We start from the raw sequence: 17,456 nt of genomic DNA on the forward strand, positions 1-17,456 counted from the left end.
CAGTTTCTTTCACCTTTGCCGTTGGACTCATGACACCTGCCACTTTAACAATTTCTCAAACAATACTATTCATGCACCTTCACTTTCTGCACTATTTCCGACCATTTGTTGAAGAAAAAAAGAAAATGTAAATTTCTGTGTACATACTAAGACCATATTTAGTTGTACTTTATTTTATTGGTAAATTCTTAATTTATGCATGCCTTATTTGATTTTACAGACGTTGCTATTATTATTATTTTATTATTCATTGTTTTATGTTGCCCCTTAAGGCCGAAACAAGTCCCTATGTTTGTGAACTTTGCTCAATGGCAATAAACATCCATGTCTACAGCCTCTTCTCTGAACGTAGCAGCTTAAGATTTAAAGGACCTGACTTAGCTCCAGCTCAAGCTGACAATGGTGATAATAATGAACGCGATTGTAGGACATTTTTTGAATTGATCTTAACAAATCTTCACTGACTGTGAAATGGACAGTGCTCTGATGATTAACGGCCTATTCAGCAGAATTATCATCAGGCAAGTTTATCTGCTCCAATCCATAGGTTTATTCACTATTGAATGTGATTTCAAATTGTCAAATATGTTTGCTGCTGACACTTAACACTTGACAATGATTTTCTTCTTCTATCTCTTTATCTATAATTTGAAGAAAAAGAAGAAAAAAAATAACTATCTACTAAACAATGACGACGCAAGAAGACAAGATGTTAACTTGATGAGCCTCTCGATGAACATGGATCTTGAAACATTTTGAAGGCCAGGGTGCTACTTGGATGTTTACAGTAGAGATGGAATATCAGGTGTATATTAGGGATATCAGTAGGTTCCCCCAGATATCAGTATCGATCCAATGTTGATACTTCTGCCGACATTTGGCACCAATATTCTTTTCTGCACTGCCCCAACTGTGTGAGCCACAGCCATTTCCAGTTCAACCATTCATGTGTGTGTGGTGTTATTATCCATATCGGCAAATACCACAACAGTAAGACATATCGGCATCATATTGGACCATCCCTAGAGTAGCAATTATATGAAAATTGTCCTTTTGCTGCTCTTCAGTGCAGGGACCACACTAAAAAAAAAACTCAATTATCTAAATTCCTTAATTACCAAATGGAAATAAAAAAAAAACAATTTTACGTGTCAGCAAGAAATAAATAGGAATTGACTAAGCCTATAGCCAAACCTCTAACCCCACATGCTCTTGAAATAAAGCAGCTGTGTAAAGCTAAATGTAAAAGTCAAACTCACATAAAGACATTAACAGTTTCTCCAGGGCAAAGCTTTATATGATGAATCTATGTTTTTCCAAAGCATTACACAACGTATTAGAAATCTGCCATTCAGACAGAAACACGTGCGCAAAAGAGTGACGTAACTACAACCTGCCCCCGTGTCCTGTGGTGGAGGGGGCAGGTCTAGGGTCGGTCCAGCGTGACTCAGGGGCCCTCTTTTCCCTTTTGTCCCCTGAGTGAGCGGGGCTTAACGCGCAGGGACAGCGTGAGTCATGTGGCCCGGGACGCTACAGTGGCGTGTTTGCCTGTCTCTTCGCCTCAGCGATGGGGCCGCTGTGGATGAGCGCTGACACGGGCCGCAGAGCAAGAGCAACATCTGCAGCAGCGGTGATGGCGAAGGGATGGCAAAGATCAAGAGCACAACACTTGTTACGCACGCTCACGCGCCACCACGACGCATTGTGAGGGGCCCTAGTGTCTCTGTGTGTTTGTCAGAGCCGTTGGTTGGGCTCTCATCAACAGGTGCTGTGCTAAAGGAAAGTGACGCCCTAATCTTGTTTTTAAGACCTAAGTTTCATTTGATTTGGACAACTAAAATAGTCAAGTGAAGTTTGGTTTTCCTAAGCGTTGCACACACACAAAAAAGAAAGAAAAGAAAAGAAACAGGAGCGTTCTAGTTCAGGGGACCACCCAAAATAACCATGTAACCGACTCGGGACCCCCACAGTAAAATGTGATAGACATTTGTAAACATTTCAAGTTGTAAACCTTTTAAAATTAAGTTTATTTATATTTATTTTAGCAGTTTGATGTGTTATTTGGCCCAATTTCACTAAAATACACATGTTTTTCAATTAAAAAATAAGACTCAACAGTGTCATATTTTTAAATAGATCTAGAAATTATCTCACGACCCCCTGCTCATGCTTTACGACCCCCCTGGACAGTCCCGACCCTAACTTTGGGAACCACTGACCTTGTTCAGAGGTAAACCTGAACCATACGCATTGAGGTATCAAACCTTTTTTTTTTAATCTCACAAACGATTACAAGAGTAAATAAGATACAATAATTTGCATCTGCAGGTTCATTATGAGGGACTATATGAGGGACTATATTTTGCATGTCATCCTTTATGATTGGACCAAAATAACATGTTTCTTTTGGTTTACAATATTGGTTTAAGGAGACGTTTAAAACAACAACAAAACAAAAACAAGCTATCAGTGCCAAAGAGAGAGCAGAAACAGCCTTTCATTTTGATAAGTCACTAAAACACAACTTCATGGATAAGAAGTTTAGAAAGACTTGGTGGTATAATTGCTTGTGGCAGATGTAGCCGTTTAAATTATCTCTCGACATCGTCATAGAAATGGTGTCGAGTTTCTAAATGCAGCAGTGTAAATCCTGGCATTCTTTCAAGACAATAAGTGAGAACAAAATGTGGAGAGGTGGAACTTTAGTAGTTCACTTAGTCCAGTTCACTTACAATACTTTTACCCAATTGACCACAAATATTAAATACAGGATAATGCGATAAACAACAACAGTCTCTTTTTTTGCCAGGATTTTTAAATACTGCAACAGGAGAAGCATGAATGAATAGACGGTCAAGTTCTGCTCATTACGTCTCCTCAAACCCTTCTACAACTCTTATGTGCAAGTACCAAATCAATCAAATTGTTCTAAAATAGGTGAGGAATTGAGTTCAAATTGTGAGTCTGTGTTGAGAACTGCGCCTGATTGCAAATCCATTCACAATCACACTCTTTGTGCAATACACAGGAAATCACTATCAGAAATCAGACAAACAGAAGTTCTAAAGCTGTCTGAGTAAAAAGAAGGCAAAGACAACACAAAAACTAATAGAGCTGGGTTTCGATTCAAATTTCAAGAATCGATTCGATTCTGATTTTTACGTTTCAAAATCGTTTTTTTCCGATTTCTCAGATCCCATCCGATTCGTTCCAATTTCGATCTGATTTCCGATTCGATCCGATTTCGATTCGATCCGGGGGTTAATGTTATTAAAAATGTATTTGAACCGTTTCCTTCACTTCATGACTGTGTAGAGAAGCAACATATTAAAACTAGTATTATATCAATATCAAACAGCAAATCCTACAAGTATTGGTAGTTACTGATACTGGAAGACTGATGAAAAGGGTCAATCTACCTTCAAGAAAGATAATCCAGGAGTCCTGAATTATCTTTCTTGAAGGTAGATTGATGTTCACTGAGGGAAATGTAGAAAAGAAAAGAATTTTAATTTAAAAAAAAAAAAAAAAAAAAAAAAATCGATCTTTGGACGTACGAATCGATAATCGGTCATTAATATGCAAATCGATTAAAAATCGGAAAATCTATTATTTCAACCCAGCTCTAAAAACTAACAATATCTTACACTCTATTTGTGCCTGTGAATGCAATGTACTGTAATTCTAAATAACTGCCAGTGACTTGCATTAATTGGTAATTTACTGAAAAGCAAGAGCTGAAAAGCGTCGCAGCCTCCAGTGAATACAGAGCGGGTCGAGCCCTCCAGGATGTTTGCTCGGTGTAGCAAGGAAATACTAGCCCCGAGTGAATAATTTAAACTTAAAAGAGTTATGGAAAATGTAATCAGACTTTCAATTACTGCAACTCAGAATGGGAAGACAAAATATGGGTACTGGTAAAAGCTAAGGAAATCTAGCGTTACTTCAATGGCTCAAGCAAAGGTAGGAGAGTGGAAAGTGTTTTAGTGTTACGTTTGGCTGGTACCATAACAACTCCTACAATTACTCTATTTATCTGATCCTTGTGACAATATTCCATTTTGGTGTCATTGTCAAATAGTGTGAATTAAGTGTTTCTCTGTTTATTGCTGCTGTATATTTACTGTGTGAATGAGATGTGTGTGTGTACGTTCAGCAGAAGCAGATAACTTAAAGAATGCGTTCACACTTGCACATAAAGACCACATCAAAATTAGGATTAAGCAAGGACTAAATGCAGAACTAATCCTGTACTAGACCAGGACTAAGCCAGAACTAGAACAGGACCAAACCAAGTCCACATCCGGACTAAACTGGACTCAAACCATGCAGGACCCAACAGGGACAAGCATGAACTCACCATTAGTTATGTATTTAAGGCAGTATAAATATGCATGTGATAAACTGTGATCAAACCAAAATCGTGATCTGGGTCTAACAAAATTGTGATCATTAAAACTTCTCCAAAACGCCTGACATAGAATGAGCCCCAATTCAAGCTGAAGCTGTTTCTGAACCCTTTGGAGTATAAACAAATGACTGAACTCTTGTGAAGACTGTAATTTTAGCAGAAAACTCAATTTCAAATTCTGTCTAGATTTCCAGCGTTAAATATGAAGGGGTAAAGCTGGCGTCTGGAGGAACGGACTGATTTACAGGCATTTGTTGGGTCTTGACATTTCCCTTTTCAAAGCTTTAGTCAATATCGCTTAAGAAACTGATTTAGGGACTTGTAATTAAGTTTAAAAGTCTGTATTCAGTTATGTTGAGTGTATTTTCCCCAGTTACCTCTCTTGGTGGCAGCAGGCGGGGACAGAGATGATGAAAACCCACCCAGACAAGAGATTCCAAAATGTTGACACACTGCTGTGCCTCGGGACATCTCTCTGAACGTGACGGTGAGGTTATGGACGACTCTACCCCCCGCCGTCCCCAAATTACTTGCTTTTCTCCTGCAGAGAGGACACACACACACAACAACAACAACACTCGCAAAGGTTACACTCTTATAAGTTTGTAAAGAGGCACCTTAAGACGTTCACCTTTTCACTTGACACCTTCAGAATTAAACCCAATTTATATTCAACATCGACACTTCGCCGCAGCCGCCCTTCTGCGCCTGCAGCGTTCACACTTGCTGGTACAGATATAGTCCTGCCTTCCTCGGTCTGCATCTGGCCTCTGTCTGTCTGAGAAGAAGAGACTGAGAAAACGAACACTTGGAAATCTCTGCTCAACAGCTGGCTGCTCGGGAGAGCATGCTCCCCCCTGGATCACCGCAGAGCCGGCTTTAAGAGCCTCTCTAAGAATAGACTATCCACATCTGAACGCAAGAAGAATCATATCAAATATCAGAACTCATTTTCAGATCAGTAATCTTCTAAATGAATTAAACATTGCCCTTAACATTAGACGCAACATTGACTTTTATTAGATTTTAACCATGCATCAATTGTTTTCCATCATCATTAATATACTCAAAGTTGTATTTTGATTGATTCTTGCATGTTTTGTCCTGCATTGAGTGCTCAGAAAATTCCTGTTTTCACCTACCACCCATCCCCGCCCAGATCCCTGTACTTAGTAGTGTTTATTTGAAAGACTTCGAGTCAAACATACAGTATAAGGTTCTAAAATTTTGCATAGACATTTTCCAAATATAAAACCATGTAAATGACAATGGCTTGACGCTGCTTGTTAAGGTGAAAGGTCACTCTATAAAGAGGCGGAGCTTGTTCGTTATACAGTTTTGACCAGGAAGTCAGTTCCTATTACCAAGCTCAATGGGATCAATATTGAAGTTTACTATGAACCAAATCTAAAATGATGAACTACTTAAGTTATCGTTCAAAAATAAATACTTGAGAAATTATCACTTTTTACATTGTTTTAAACTTAAAATGTATGTTATGTTCATTTAGCATCAAATATTCAATTCAAACAGAAGAATTTTGGTACAGAACTAAAGGGAGGAAACGAATTGAGTTGAACGAAAAAGCTAATTATGTGGATTGACTTTTTTCCCCTTCTACCTCAAAGGAAAGCCTATTAACCCCAAACTATAAAAAATAATGGAGCCCGTTTAGGCACAATTATCTTTGAAGTTGCGGGTGAAGATCGATGCCTTTGCAGAGGTCCACACTCACGTCAATACATTTTGCTCTCTTGCAATACCATTTTTGACAGCTCTTTCTCAGTTCATTGCGTTCTCAAATCAAAGCTGACTTTTCCCCTGCATTCTACATGTACATGGTAAATGTATAGGAGCTGCTCATTGTCTCACTGATGTTTGCGCCTGATGCATGTGTCAGATTTGTGGAGCATTTGTTGACCGACCCCCGCCCACTGCAGTCACTTCACTTTACATTATTTCTGGCGTGATTTGACGCTCACACGGCTCAGACCAAGGGAACGTGTAGGAGCCAGGAGTGCCACATGAAGGCCAGAGGGGTCTCGGTGCCAGGATGATGTCGCCACCAGATCCTATGGGTGCACTTTTTTTTTTTATCTAACCTCAGGTGGCCACAGCAAGGATGAGGCAAATGCTCAGAAATACACAGCATATTATATTTATCACATGGAGGACTTGCTTTGCATAATTTAAGGAATATTTGAGACTTGGAAGTTTTCAGGTAAATGATATTACAGCTGGTCAAAAGAAATACATACAAAGATATTTTGTTGTTTTATATTCTTCTCTAAACAATATAGATGCATATTTGTTTTAGATTTGTACATTTATTGCGATGTGTAAACTGTAAAAACTATTTTGATGCAATGAAAAAAATGTCGCAATTAAATAAAGAGACACAATTTAAGAGTTGATTTATCTTTAGAATCAGCAGCTTGTCTTAAAAGTTACAAGTGAGTGTGCAGGAAAATAAAACTACTGTAATTCCCAAAGGTACATAATACAGTGAGAACATACCTTCGTCAACAATCACATCATAAAATGTCCAGGGAAATCCATACTTTAAAAATAATAAAACAGATTGTCAAATACATTTGTCTTCATTACACAGTCATTAATGCAATCTTGATATTTCCCCCAAAAATAAATGACTTTTTTTGCGGCAATTAAGATTCCTCTCACTACGAGCAGCTATTTCATCCAAATGAACATGTTTGAGAAGGACCACTCTGGCATTTGGTGATTCAGAGGTTATCTTAATAATTAAAATTAGAGCAGAAAACTTACAGGTGCCAATGTGACTCCTAGACTACTAAAAGTGAAAATAAAGTACAGCATTTTTCGCACAATTGGTGCTTTGTATGTACAATCTATACAAGTTCATTCATAAGGTTTTAACGGTATAACAAAAGTGAATGTTTGTAACTGTATGAGTCACTGGTGCAAATAAAAAGGCATTTTTTTTCCTAATGTAATTGGAAACGGAGGTGATGCGTGTACATATTTTGAGGTTAGGTACTACTTCAGTTTGTCAAAATCGCACGCCTTCACGCTAAACCGTATTTGTCAGTGCAAGTAATGCTAATATTAATGTATGTAAGTCCAGTATTACCACTGCTTTCTGTAACTGGGCGTTTGACACTAATCTCACAGCAAAATGTAGTCAGTGGCTTAACCTTTGATTCCCCATTTAGCCTTCACTTATTTCCTATTTAAACATATTTCCATATTATGGAAAGAGCCCTATTGACTGTTAAGACAATAACATCTTGGCCGCGTACAGAAGTATACCACCCAGACCGGCAGTAGCAGCAATGGCAATGACCCTCACTAAGAGGAAGTCCATGGAGTCCTCCAGTTTGGTGTGGAGCTTAAGGACCTGTCGATGGGTGTCCTCGCGGCTGCTCGAGTTCTCGATAACGTGGTTGGCCAGGCCGCGCTTCTCATTGAGGGGCATCTGTGCAGCCACGCGCTGCTCCGCCTGCTCCTGGGTCAGGCCGTCCCGCTGCATCAGGCGCAACAGCTGAGTGGCAGGGTCACTGAAAAGGAACAGACAACCGGGGGTTATTTATGGTGCCGCTGGAGTGTTAAAAAATCCACAGGGCACAGGCGCAGAGTCGGACTAACAAGGAAGAAAAAGAAGCAGCCGGGGAGTGCAGCCAATAACTCTGAAAAGTTACAATTTAATGGGCCGATTATGTCAAAAACACATACTAATTGTTCTTGTTTATCATCTTAAATTCAGACCCCTGTAAACCAACAGCCTGGGGATGATGGAGAATGGAGGAAAAATGAGGTTCTCACTCACCAGTAAACAACTACAGTGTGGTTAAGGAACTGTGTGAGGCGCCTGGTCTCAAAGAGAAGGGGCACATCCAGCACCACGTAGCGGTACCCTTAGGAGGGGAAGCACAGCGAAACAGATTTAATTAGAACAAACACATTTTAACACTGTGGACTAAAATGTAACACAATTAGCTTAATGACTTGGCAGGCACAAACTATTTGTGTAGAGGAAGTAATTTTAACCTAAACTTCAAGCCCTTAGCCTTGTGCTGGATGTCTGTTGTTCCTATGTAATGAGAAAGTTATTTCTGTTTCAAAACAATATCTAATCGTATATTTTCAATCATCTTTAGATTTGGCTTGACAGCGTTTCAAATTCTTTGTGACAAATTGCCTGACACTTACAGCATCCACAGCTCGCTTTAACGAAGTGGGCAGAGACGACTCGTCACTCACCTCGAAGGAAGTAGAACAGTATCTGTTTAAGCATGGCTTTATGGATCTCTGGGTGTGTGATGGAGTTCAGCAGCTTCCTCTTCTCCGTGTTGCTGAAAATGAGTTGACCCAGCTTCTGCCTGTCAATCTCTCCATTTTCCAGCAGCACTTCGGACCCAAAGTGGTGGACTATACGGTGGTAGGCAGGAGTACTCGGTTCCACAACTGCATCAGAGGGTTTTAATTTGTAATAAAAGTCTAATATACATACTTAACAAGATATGTGTGTCTGACTAATTACCAACTTGTACAAACACCAAGTACAAATCCATTTACATAACTGTTCATCTAGTTGTGTGACCTTTTTATTCTGATATGAGTAAATCTCTCGCCGCCAGTCAGCAGAGACAGCTGTGATTCATGTCCTTTGTCTCTGGGGGTCCATCGTAACAAACTTCCTAAAGGCTCAACCTCTTTATGTCCATTACAACTGTTCCAGTACAAGACATTAGATTACAATATGAGCTAGTCTCTCATGTGCAGATATGGGATTTTAGGTCATAAGTATACGGCTGTCACATGTCCTTATTACAACATGTTGTAGTGTACAAATATTACTAATATATACACTATACAACCAGAACCTCACCTTTTCTGGCTACAACATCTGCATCAATAATAGGACAGCCAAGTTCACGCAGCATTGAAGACACTGTGCTCTTCCCTGAGGCAATGCCTCCCGTCAGCCCCACCAAGAACATCCTGAGGGAACGGCAGTAGGTAAAAACAATTAACACAATGAACATTGAGATACAAAATACCCTGTAGTATGAACACTACATTTTAAGAAAGTAAATGAGTAAATCTATTCATCTGTTTAGTCATTTTAGCGATAACACTCAAATGTGTTTACTTTATTGATTTATCTTTGTTTGGTAATATATAATGAAAATGTCCCTCAAAAAAAACATGATGTACTTGTTGGAGTAAATAAAGCGCCCCCTGCTGCTTTAAGCCATAAACTGCTTCAGACTGTGGCAGAAATAACTTTATAGTTGACAGAAACACACTTTCAGGCCAAATTTCAGCAAACACAAAAAATGAAACATTTGTCAAACTTTAGGCTGCATTAAAAATGCAATAGTTTTTTCTCTATTAATTAATCAATGGCTTCACTTTCATGTTAGGGATTTATTTATACCACATCAAATTAGTTATAATGTTGCTTTACCTTTGAAATGCAAAGTGCTCCTTCAACTACTTTATTTGAGGACTCCAAGTGGACTCTCTCGACCTGTCGGGGCTGGTACAGTATGTTACAGCTAATATCAGGCTAAAAAGTCAAGATTCAGGTCACAACGGCATTAACAACACGCCCAAACATAATTACTGCCGTAACTATGTAACTACGGTACGTATAACTTTGGCTAACCGTGTGTTTAAACGTAATAATGCTATTCAACTTACTAACTTTAGCATTGTCGACTGACAGCTAGCCACTTAGCTTCAACATGTGTAACAGTAAAGTCCCTCCGTGTGGTAAAGATGATAAACAATAGTTCCGACTAAAAATAACTGCAACACACTTGTTTATTTACATTAAACAAAATTAGGTGTTCTCTGAAATGAAACTTAAAAACTTAGAATATATATATTGCAGTCACCCTGACAAGACACAAACAAATTATAAACAAGTTGTTGCTTTATGTTTTATTTCCTGAGTCTGTTGAAGGACTAAATGAATTAAGAGTGTGTTTTGAACGTTTTCCCTTGAAGACGGCTTCATCCCCATTCTCTCCTTCTTCCCGTTCCAGTCTGCCCCTTTTCACAAAATGATTTATCCTGGACTCCAAACTCTCACAGCATGGACGTTCCAACAAGGGCTTATAGTTTTTCTGCCTCGTGCCTTCAAGAAGTAAGCAGTAGTTTGGTGGTTCGGCACCTGGGGAGCAATAAACAATGGTGGAAAGAAAACTAAAAATGTGTACAAAGTAAAAGTACAGTTACATGGCTAAAAGTTAAAAGTACATGTGGTGTTGGCAAAATTGTACTTAAGTAAAGGTGTACACTTTAAAAAAACCCTATGCAACTATGTATTTGGGCCTCAAAACTTCTGCCATGAACACAATAAATTAATGTCTAGTCAGAGTACGCTAAAGTGAAATCAAAAGCCTTTACAACTTGGCTCTAAAGGTGTTTGACCAAAAAAAACAATTAGATTCCACCACTGTAACATTTTATTGAAGCACAAATATTTATCATTCTCAAATTGTTTTCTTAATGTGTTAATGGTTTGGCTTCAAAGCCTTTGAGCAGCTGTATCTATAAACTACAGAACTGTCTCATCTGGAGACTGTAAAGTGCCTTTTCGTAAAACATGCTTCACCAAAACAACCTTTTCTGTGAAGAGTTCTAATTGATAGAATACGCTCATTGTCCATTTAAAAATGTTTTTTAGTGCATACTAAAAATAAACTAAATCTTGGCTGTGCCAGCAGCAGCACTGCACTCACGTTTAATGTTTTTTGAATGTATTTTTTTTGTCCATGTCAACATTTTTGTGTGTGAAAAGCCCTTCTAGGGACAAGTGCAGCTCCGGCTAAAAGCACTGATGCATGCATCGGGCTGCTGTTCTCAGTTAGTCAATATTTTTGTATCGGCCCCTAAATAAACCAATAAATAAATATATTTGGATTATACTTCTGGCTGCAGAAGACCATCACCAGAAAAAGACCGTCACAAAAACAATTGATGACACAAGTTGGGCTGACAATTAAGGACTGGGCTAACATTATAACTGACATACGGGGAAAAAAACAAAACACATTTGGACTTAATTTGAAAGTTGAAAAATTTGACTGACTTTAAACTTAGTGTGCCTTCTCTTGTTTAATGTCTTTCTCCTTTATTTTTATTTATGTTTCTTGTTTTGTTGTTTTAAGAGAACACTGCAAAGCACTAGTTACTTTTTTTTTAAAATAATTTAGTAACTTGACTGATGAAACTGTTTAAAGCTGAATTAAGTCGTTTTAAACCACAATGTGCAGTTATGCGCGTTTGTAGAGTTTGAAAATGTATCCAATTACAATAACATGGCTTGAATTATACTCCATTACAAGTACAAGAACATGTGTAAATATCTAAGTACAATACAATATAAAAGTACAATTTCCACACTTGGCAATACTTTTTTTTTTTTTTCAATTGTCAAAACAATATTGGTTCGTGTAACTTCGTACCTCTTGCTCCCAAATCCTGGAGCATCCCAAACAGGACACTTGCTCTGACCGCACTCTGTGTCCAGTGTTGCTGTAACATGGCCAAGGTGTAGCTCACCTCCTCCTTCTCTTGTGTCCAACTCAGACCGTCAAAATGACAATCAAACAGGACAAGAGGATAGTCCACTGCCATGCTGGAAAAGGTGCAAAAAAAGATAATCAGAAAGCAATAAAAAATGTACAGTAATAAAATACTAGTATGAATAAACTGTCTAACTTGTATTGAGGCTTCCTAGGGTTTTTCATAACATCCATAAGTTGGTCAATAATGTCAGGGTCTTCCAGTTTTTGTCCTATTAAAAGAAGCAGGGCCATCATGCACCGCACCTGCCAAATAAGACAGCGTTATATTTCTGTTTTAGTAAACATATTATCTATAAAGAATACACAATACTAATACATTTAATGGGTGTCAAATTGTGTCCTAAAGTTGTGACGTATGAAAAACACAACTTTATGCATTTCACTTACCTGGTGATAAAGGAAAGCCAATCCTTTAATCTCAAATATAAAGAGCTCGTATGGGTCTGTGCTGTTGGTCGACTGTGGTTTGGCCGGTCGCACTGAAGCAGACAGGATGGTCCTCTCAAACTGGAGCACTCCATTACCAACATCCATTTTACACAGGTTACGGTAATCATGTGTTCCTTCATATCTGTAATATAATATGTCAATCATTTTAGGTGTTTTAATCAGATGGATTTGGTCAGATTATTTGGCCAGTGATGAAAAATATGAATGACAATCAAGTTAAATGCATGTTTTCACTGCCGTTTTTTGGAATCCATGATTATCCCATTGGTATGACTTGCATTTCATCTCACAAATAACTACAATTGTACATTGCTAGACCGCTCACACAAATGATTTTATTCATGAATATTAAGAGAGATATTTGCACTTTTTAGAGTATATGCTGTGGATGAAATTTGCTACCTAAATAAAATGTATAAAGCTTTATTTGAACGCTTAAGTGCTAAAAGGGCAATACACAGAATGAGAGTACATCATTCTATAATTCAGCTTGTAAAGAACAAAGGTTGTGGATGAGTTAAAATTATATAATTTGGGTAAAATAATACCAAAAAAAATCAACCCTATAAGTATCAAAATATCTGCAAAGCGGCTAATGGCTGCTCTGTATTCCAGATATAAGCATCAGCATAAGCATCAGACTAAAACAAAAAGTTCCATTGTACAGTATTAAATGTATATATTTTCACGGAGGTAAGCAGCATTTACAAGTCACATGTATGGAGGGAAAACTGGTCTTAGCATCTCATAACAGTAGAAAAACACTAAAAAAATCAGATAGAGCAATAACATCTCCATAGAGACAAGCAGGAAAGAAACGTGCACTTTTAACATAGTGTGCACTTCCAGAAATCCCTCTCACCTTTTTGCAGCTTCAGCCATGAGATCCACATCCAAACACCCTCTGGGGAAATAGTATCTGTACGTTCTGGACCGACAGTCAAAGCGTGCACTGAAGCCCTCTGCCGCAGGAGACCAGTCCAAAACCCTGATATCCAGAGGCAGCACTCTGTTCAGCATCTTCACATACGGAAGCTCCGACTCTGAAGCTTTTTCTTTGGCAGCAGCATCCACAGTTTCAGGGAGCATCACCCCCAGTCCTCCACAAAACTGACTGGAGCGCAAGTCAATGCTTATGACCTAAAAAAAAAAGAAAACAATATTACATTACAAAGATCACAAATGCATTATTTTCTCAGATATTTCTACACCATTTGAATAGGACAGTATTCCTTTAGTCGTGTAGTTCATTAATTGAAAAAAACAAAAAGTTACATTTAGATGAAAATAATTTATATTGAACCATAGCAAACATTAGAATATAAAGAGCAAGTTTGCTGATGATTTTGGAATGAATAATGAGTTTAATCTAACTTATATACATCTATCATACAAACACACTGTTTACTCATACGTTTCTGTATAAATAACTGTTTTTGCACGAACTCCTGTGCAGCTCTAGACTTTTGAGCACAGTTTGGGTTAGAATAGTTCTGAAAGCTTTTGCCACACCCTCTTTTAGTCGACTAATCGGTCGACAAGGCATGCCTTTAGTCGATTCCACCCCTAGATTTGACTCCGAGTAAACAGACCTGCGAAAAGGCACTGACTCCTTTGTCCGTGCGTCCACAGCGGTGATAGTTTGAGCTCTGTCTGTCCTGGATGAGTCTTGTTTTGAGCAGAGCTTCAAACAGCCTGGCCTCCACCGTGTTGTCCGTGTTGTCCTGAACCGCAAAGCCCTGATAGTCCCACCCCAGGTAGGCCAGCCTCAGAGCCACATGACGCCTGGGGTGAACTGAAAAGTCAAAGGGACGTTTCTTGCCTTCCCTCTTCTGTTTGTTATTGGACTTGTTCGTTTCATCTTTAGCATCACTCATGTTCTTCGGCAAACGCTGAGTCTTGTTATGCAAACGCATAACACTCACGATTACAAACAAACTATGAAGGCTGTATCAAAAGTGTCCTACAATCTTAGAATATCTGAAGAATAGCAATTTTGAGAGATGTTGTTGAAGTTTTTTCCACCGCTTCCTCTGCAGCACGCTGGTTAACGACTTGATGCGGGGCTGAATTAAACGACGGGATCGTTTCCGGTTAGGGATTCTGGGAAATGTAGTCTTACAGAAACACTACTACATGTTTCGTTCGCTTTTCTTTTTTTCCAAAGCTAAAACCAAACGCGGAGCCCTGGTCTGCTCTGGTAAACTATATGCATCTTAACAGAGTCAATTATAGCAAATATACATAACTCAAATAAAATAGCAAATATACATAACTCAAATAAAATAGCAAATATACATAACTCAAATAAAATAGCTAATATAATAGCACTGAGTTGATTTACAGTGCAGTTTAAGGAATTGGCTGTGTATTTGTGGGATAAGCATTTTAAGTGTATGATAATAATGAAACCTTTTCTTAGAACTGTGAGATAAATTTCAACATTTTACCGCCTGTTGTGAAGCAAATGTCTATATCCTGACAACACTAATATAATAGCTTACTGAAGTGTACAGTTGCAATTTAGACAGGGGGAAATTTACTGTAGGACTGTAAAAATGCACTGCTGACAGAGCATAGTTGGGCATGGCATTTGAATCCTACTTGAGTCTCTTGTCTTGTGACCATATTTGGGCAAAGACTTTATGTCCAAACTTATGTTGACATATTACTTGCGCGCATACATTCTGAATCATGTCTAATGTTAAGCTTTGACCTTTAAATCAAGTTAAAATGCATCTGAGTTCCCCCTTTTAAAGCAGTACATGTCTTTGTGTTTTTCAGTTCCTTCACAGTGACTGGTAGCTCTCGCTCTGGGCTCCTGCTGCCATCCTTCTCTGAGCTTCTCACATCTGGTTGGGGAACATCTGTGCGGTCCAGCACCTTCAGGCCAAAGCATGGAGCAGCGGATTCACTAGTAAGACAGACTTGGGACTTACGCTTTTTGGGTTTCTCAGAGGTCAGGCCAGAACCCTTCAGGCCGTTCTACTTAGTAATTTGAGTCACATGTTTTACAGGAACAAAGCAGTTCTGCAAATGTTGGGATAGGGTTTAGTCAACACAAGCTTATTGCAATGGTAAATAAATGATATACTGCAGGACTAAATTACCAAGATTATCAATTTGACCAACTGTGGGGAATAGTTTTCATGACATGGTAAAATATGTCAGTCATAATGTTCCAACATTTTTATGATTGTACGTAGAAATGCGACTGGCAATGTAAACTGCATTTATGACTCTTTATTCAGGCTTTTCATGAGCTTTGCCTTCTCATTAAATTTGTTTTCCAAAACACAATGTTGTTATTTTCTGAACTAAAGCCAAAAACTACTGTCACCACAAGAAAGCGCTGTTTCAACCCATGACGCCACATTCTGCCTCTCCTTTAGTCATTTTATGGGAACAACACACAAAAAACAATCAAAACAGGACGTCCAATCATTACCATCATTGGCACAGGACAAAAAACAGAACAGAAAACACAACCCTCCCCTTTAATTCTTCTTTTTTCCTGTTTTGAATTCCCAAGCTCTTTCTGATTTGCTATGATAAGCGTAATTGTCTAGGAAAGTGGACTGTTATAAGTGAAGTTAAATACCCATTGAAAGTATTCTGCCTTACTTTGCCTTATATGGCCTTGTCTTAGGAATGCTCTCGCCATAATATCAGACAATATTGCTAATTGATGACACACAATGGCACTGTATTTAACAAAAAGTGGTTTGAGACACACCATGGCATAAATATTTGCAATGGAACGTAGTGTTACTTTTCAAATCTGTCCAATGTTAAAACCGTGGACCAGAGACAGCTTCATCCTACATCAATCACTGAGGTCTAAGCTCCGGACAACGTGTTTGTAGCCAGCCTCACGACATATGGTACGAGTTTAAACATACCAGGAGACTGTTTCCAGCCAGTGAAATGTGTCCTTTAGGAGTCACATCAGAACAAAAACAAAGAGGGCTGTTGTGCAGTTCCTGTTACAGCAAATGCACAACAACACCAAGAAAGAGACAGTGACATTTCCAAGTGTTTCGCAAACGTGTAAACTTATTAGGAGAACAAATGCTTGTATAATGTACTATATCAAAGTAAACAAGCAAATGAGGTTGTGGTTTCTGTTGTAAAAACCTAATTGTAGAACTGTATTAACTGTATTTTAACTTCTAGAAGTGCAGCTTTTACTTAACGTTTTCACACTTCCAGCATATATATTACAAAAGAATACTTTTATCTGCTGTACCAAATACAATTATTATGTGTTGTAGACATATTGAGTTTACATACGTTTTGTGCAAGAATTATAAAAAGATAAACGAGGGCTGGGACGTTATGGCGATAAACATTTAATTGTGATTTTGTGACAATATACTATTTTGATGAGATTGTCATGTGTTATAATTGTAAACATTTAATGCTTCTCTGTTTAATGCATTTGGAAGTGCGATATACAAATACACAATAACCCAAAAGAAATATTATAAATGTACAATAATGTTAAAGTTCATAATATTTATAATTATTGTTAACAGAATAAAACACTTTAGTTGATAGTTTGCAGCTTTATTGAGTCAGTGAGTCATTTTTCAAACGTTTACAGCTTGTAGTTAAAATTAAGAAAAATAACAATACATTTTCCACAAGCAAAAAGAAGGATTATCCACAATAAACCCCCCAAATAACATAGATATAGTAGTAATTATTGTGACAGGCCTTTCCCCCTCCTTTTACTTTTATTTTAACAGCTTCATGCTGTGATTCAGTGACATAATGTATGAATTTTAACCAATCCCAGTGAAGCCTGAACTATCAGACGAAACAGGAGCCTTTAGTTTCCTCTTCATCATGGCAGATAAAAAGATAGTAACTGTACGAATGGAAAACACAAAAATGTGAAAAAAAAAACGCCTTTTATCTTTGCTACTATCTATGGAATACAGCTTAAACAGCACAAATGCCATCCTCTTTAGCAGGTCAAAAGGCTATCATTTAGGTGTAGTCACGTG

The 17,456-nt window shown here is 38.2% G+C and overlaps 2 protein-coding genes across 2 annotated transcripts; both read right to left on the reverse strand.

Annotated features, from left to right (window-relative positions):
- Positions 1 to 6,813: 6,813 nt before the first annotated feature.
- dcakd (dephospho-CoA kinase domain containing) lies at positions 6,814 to 10,095 on the reverse strand. The gene is made up of 5 exons (XM_072456674.1): positions 9,864 to 10,095; positions 9,282 to 9,394; positions 8,654 to 8,857; positions 8,220 to 8,307; positions 6,814 to 7,950 (listed from the first exon to the last, which is right to left on the reverse strand). The coding sequence occupies exons 2-5, from the start codon at positions 9,391 to 9,393 to the stop codon at positions 7,665 to 7,667; spliced, it is 690 nt and encodes a 229-aa protein (XP_072312775.1). The 5' UTR covers position 9,394; positions 9,864 to 10,095; the 3' UTR covers positions 6,814 to 7,664.
- A 232-nt stretch (positions 10,096 to 10,327) lies between these two features.
- On the reverse strand, positions 10,328 to 14,503 carry pus3 (pseudouridylate synthase 3). Its single transcript, XM_072456673.1, has 6 exons — positions 14,037 to 14,503; positions 13,307 to 13,584; positions 12,382 to 12,565; positions 12,128 to 12,237; positions 11,872 to 12,044; positions 10,328 to 10,574 (listed from the first exon to the last, which is right to left on the reverse strand). Exons 1-6 carry the CDS (start codon positions 14,358 to 14,360, stop codon positions 10,336 to 10,338), a joined length of 1,308 nt encoding a protein of 435 aa, XP_072312774.1. The 5' UTR covers positions 14,361 to 14,503; the 3' UTR covers positions 10,328 to 10,335.
- Positions 14,504 to 17,456: the final 2,953 nt, after the last annotated feature.

The sequence above is a fragment of the Eucyclogobius newberryi genome, unplaced genomic scaffold, assembly GCF_026437365.1.
Source record: "Eucyclogobius newberryi isolate DKJ021-1_F unplaced genomic scaffold, fEucNew1.0.hap1 SCAF_20, whole genome shotgun sequence".
Lineage (NCBI taxonomy): Eukaryota > Metazoa > Chordata > Actinopteri > Gobiiformes > Gobiidae > Eucyclogobius > Eucyclogobius newberryi.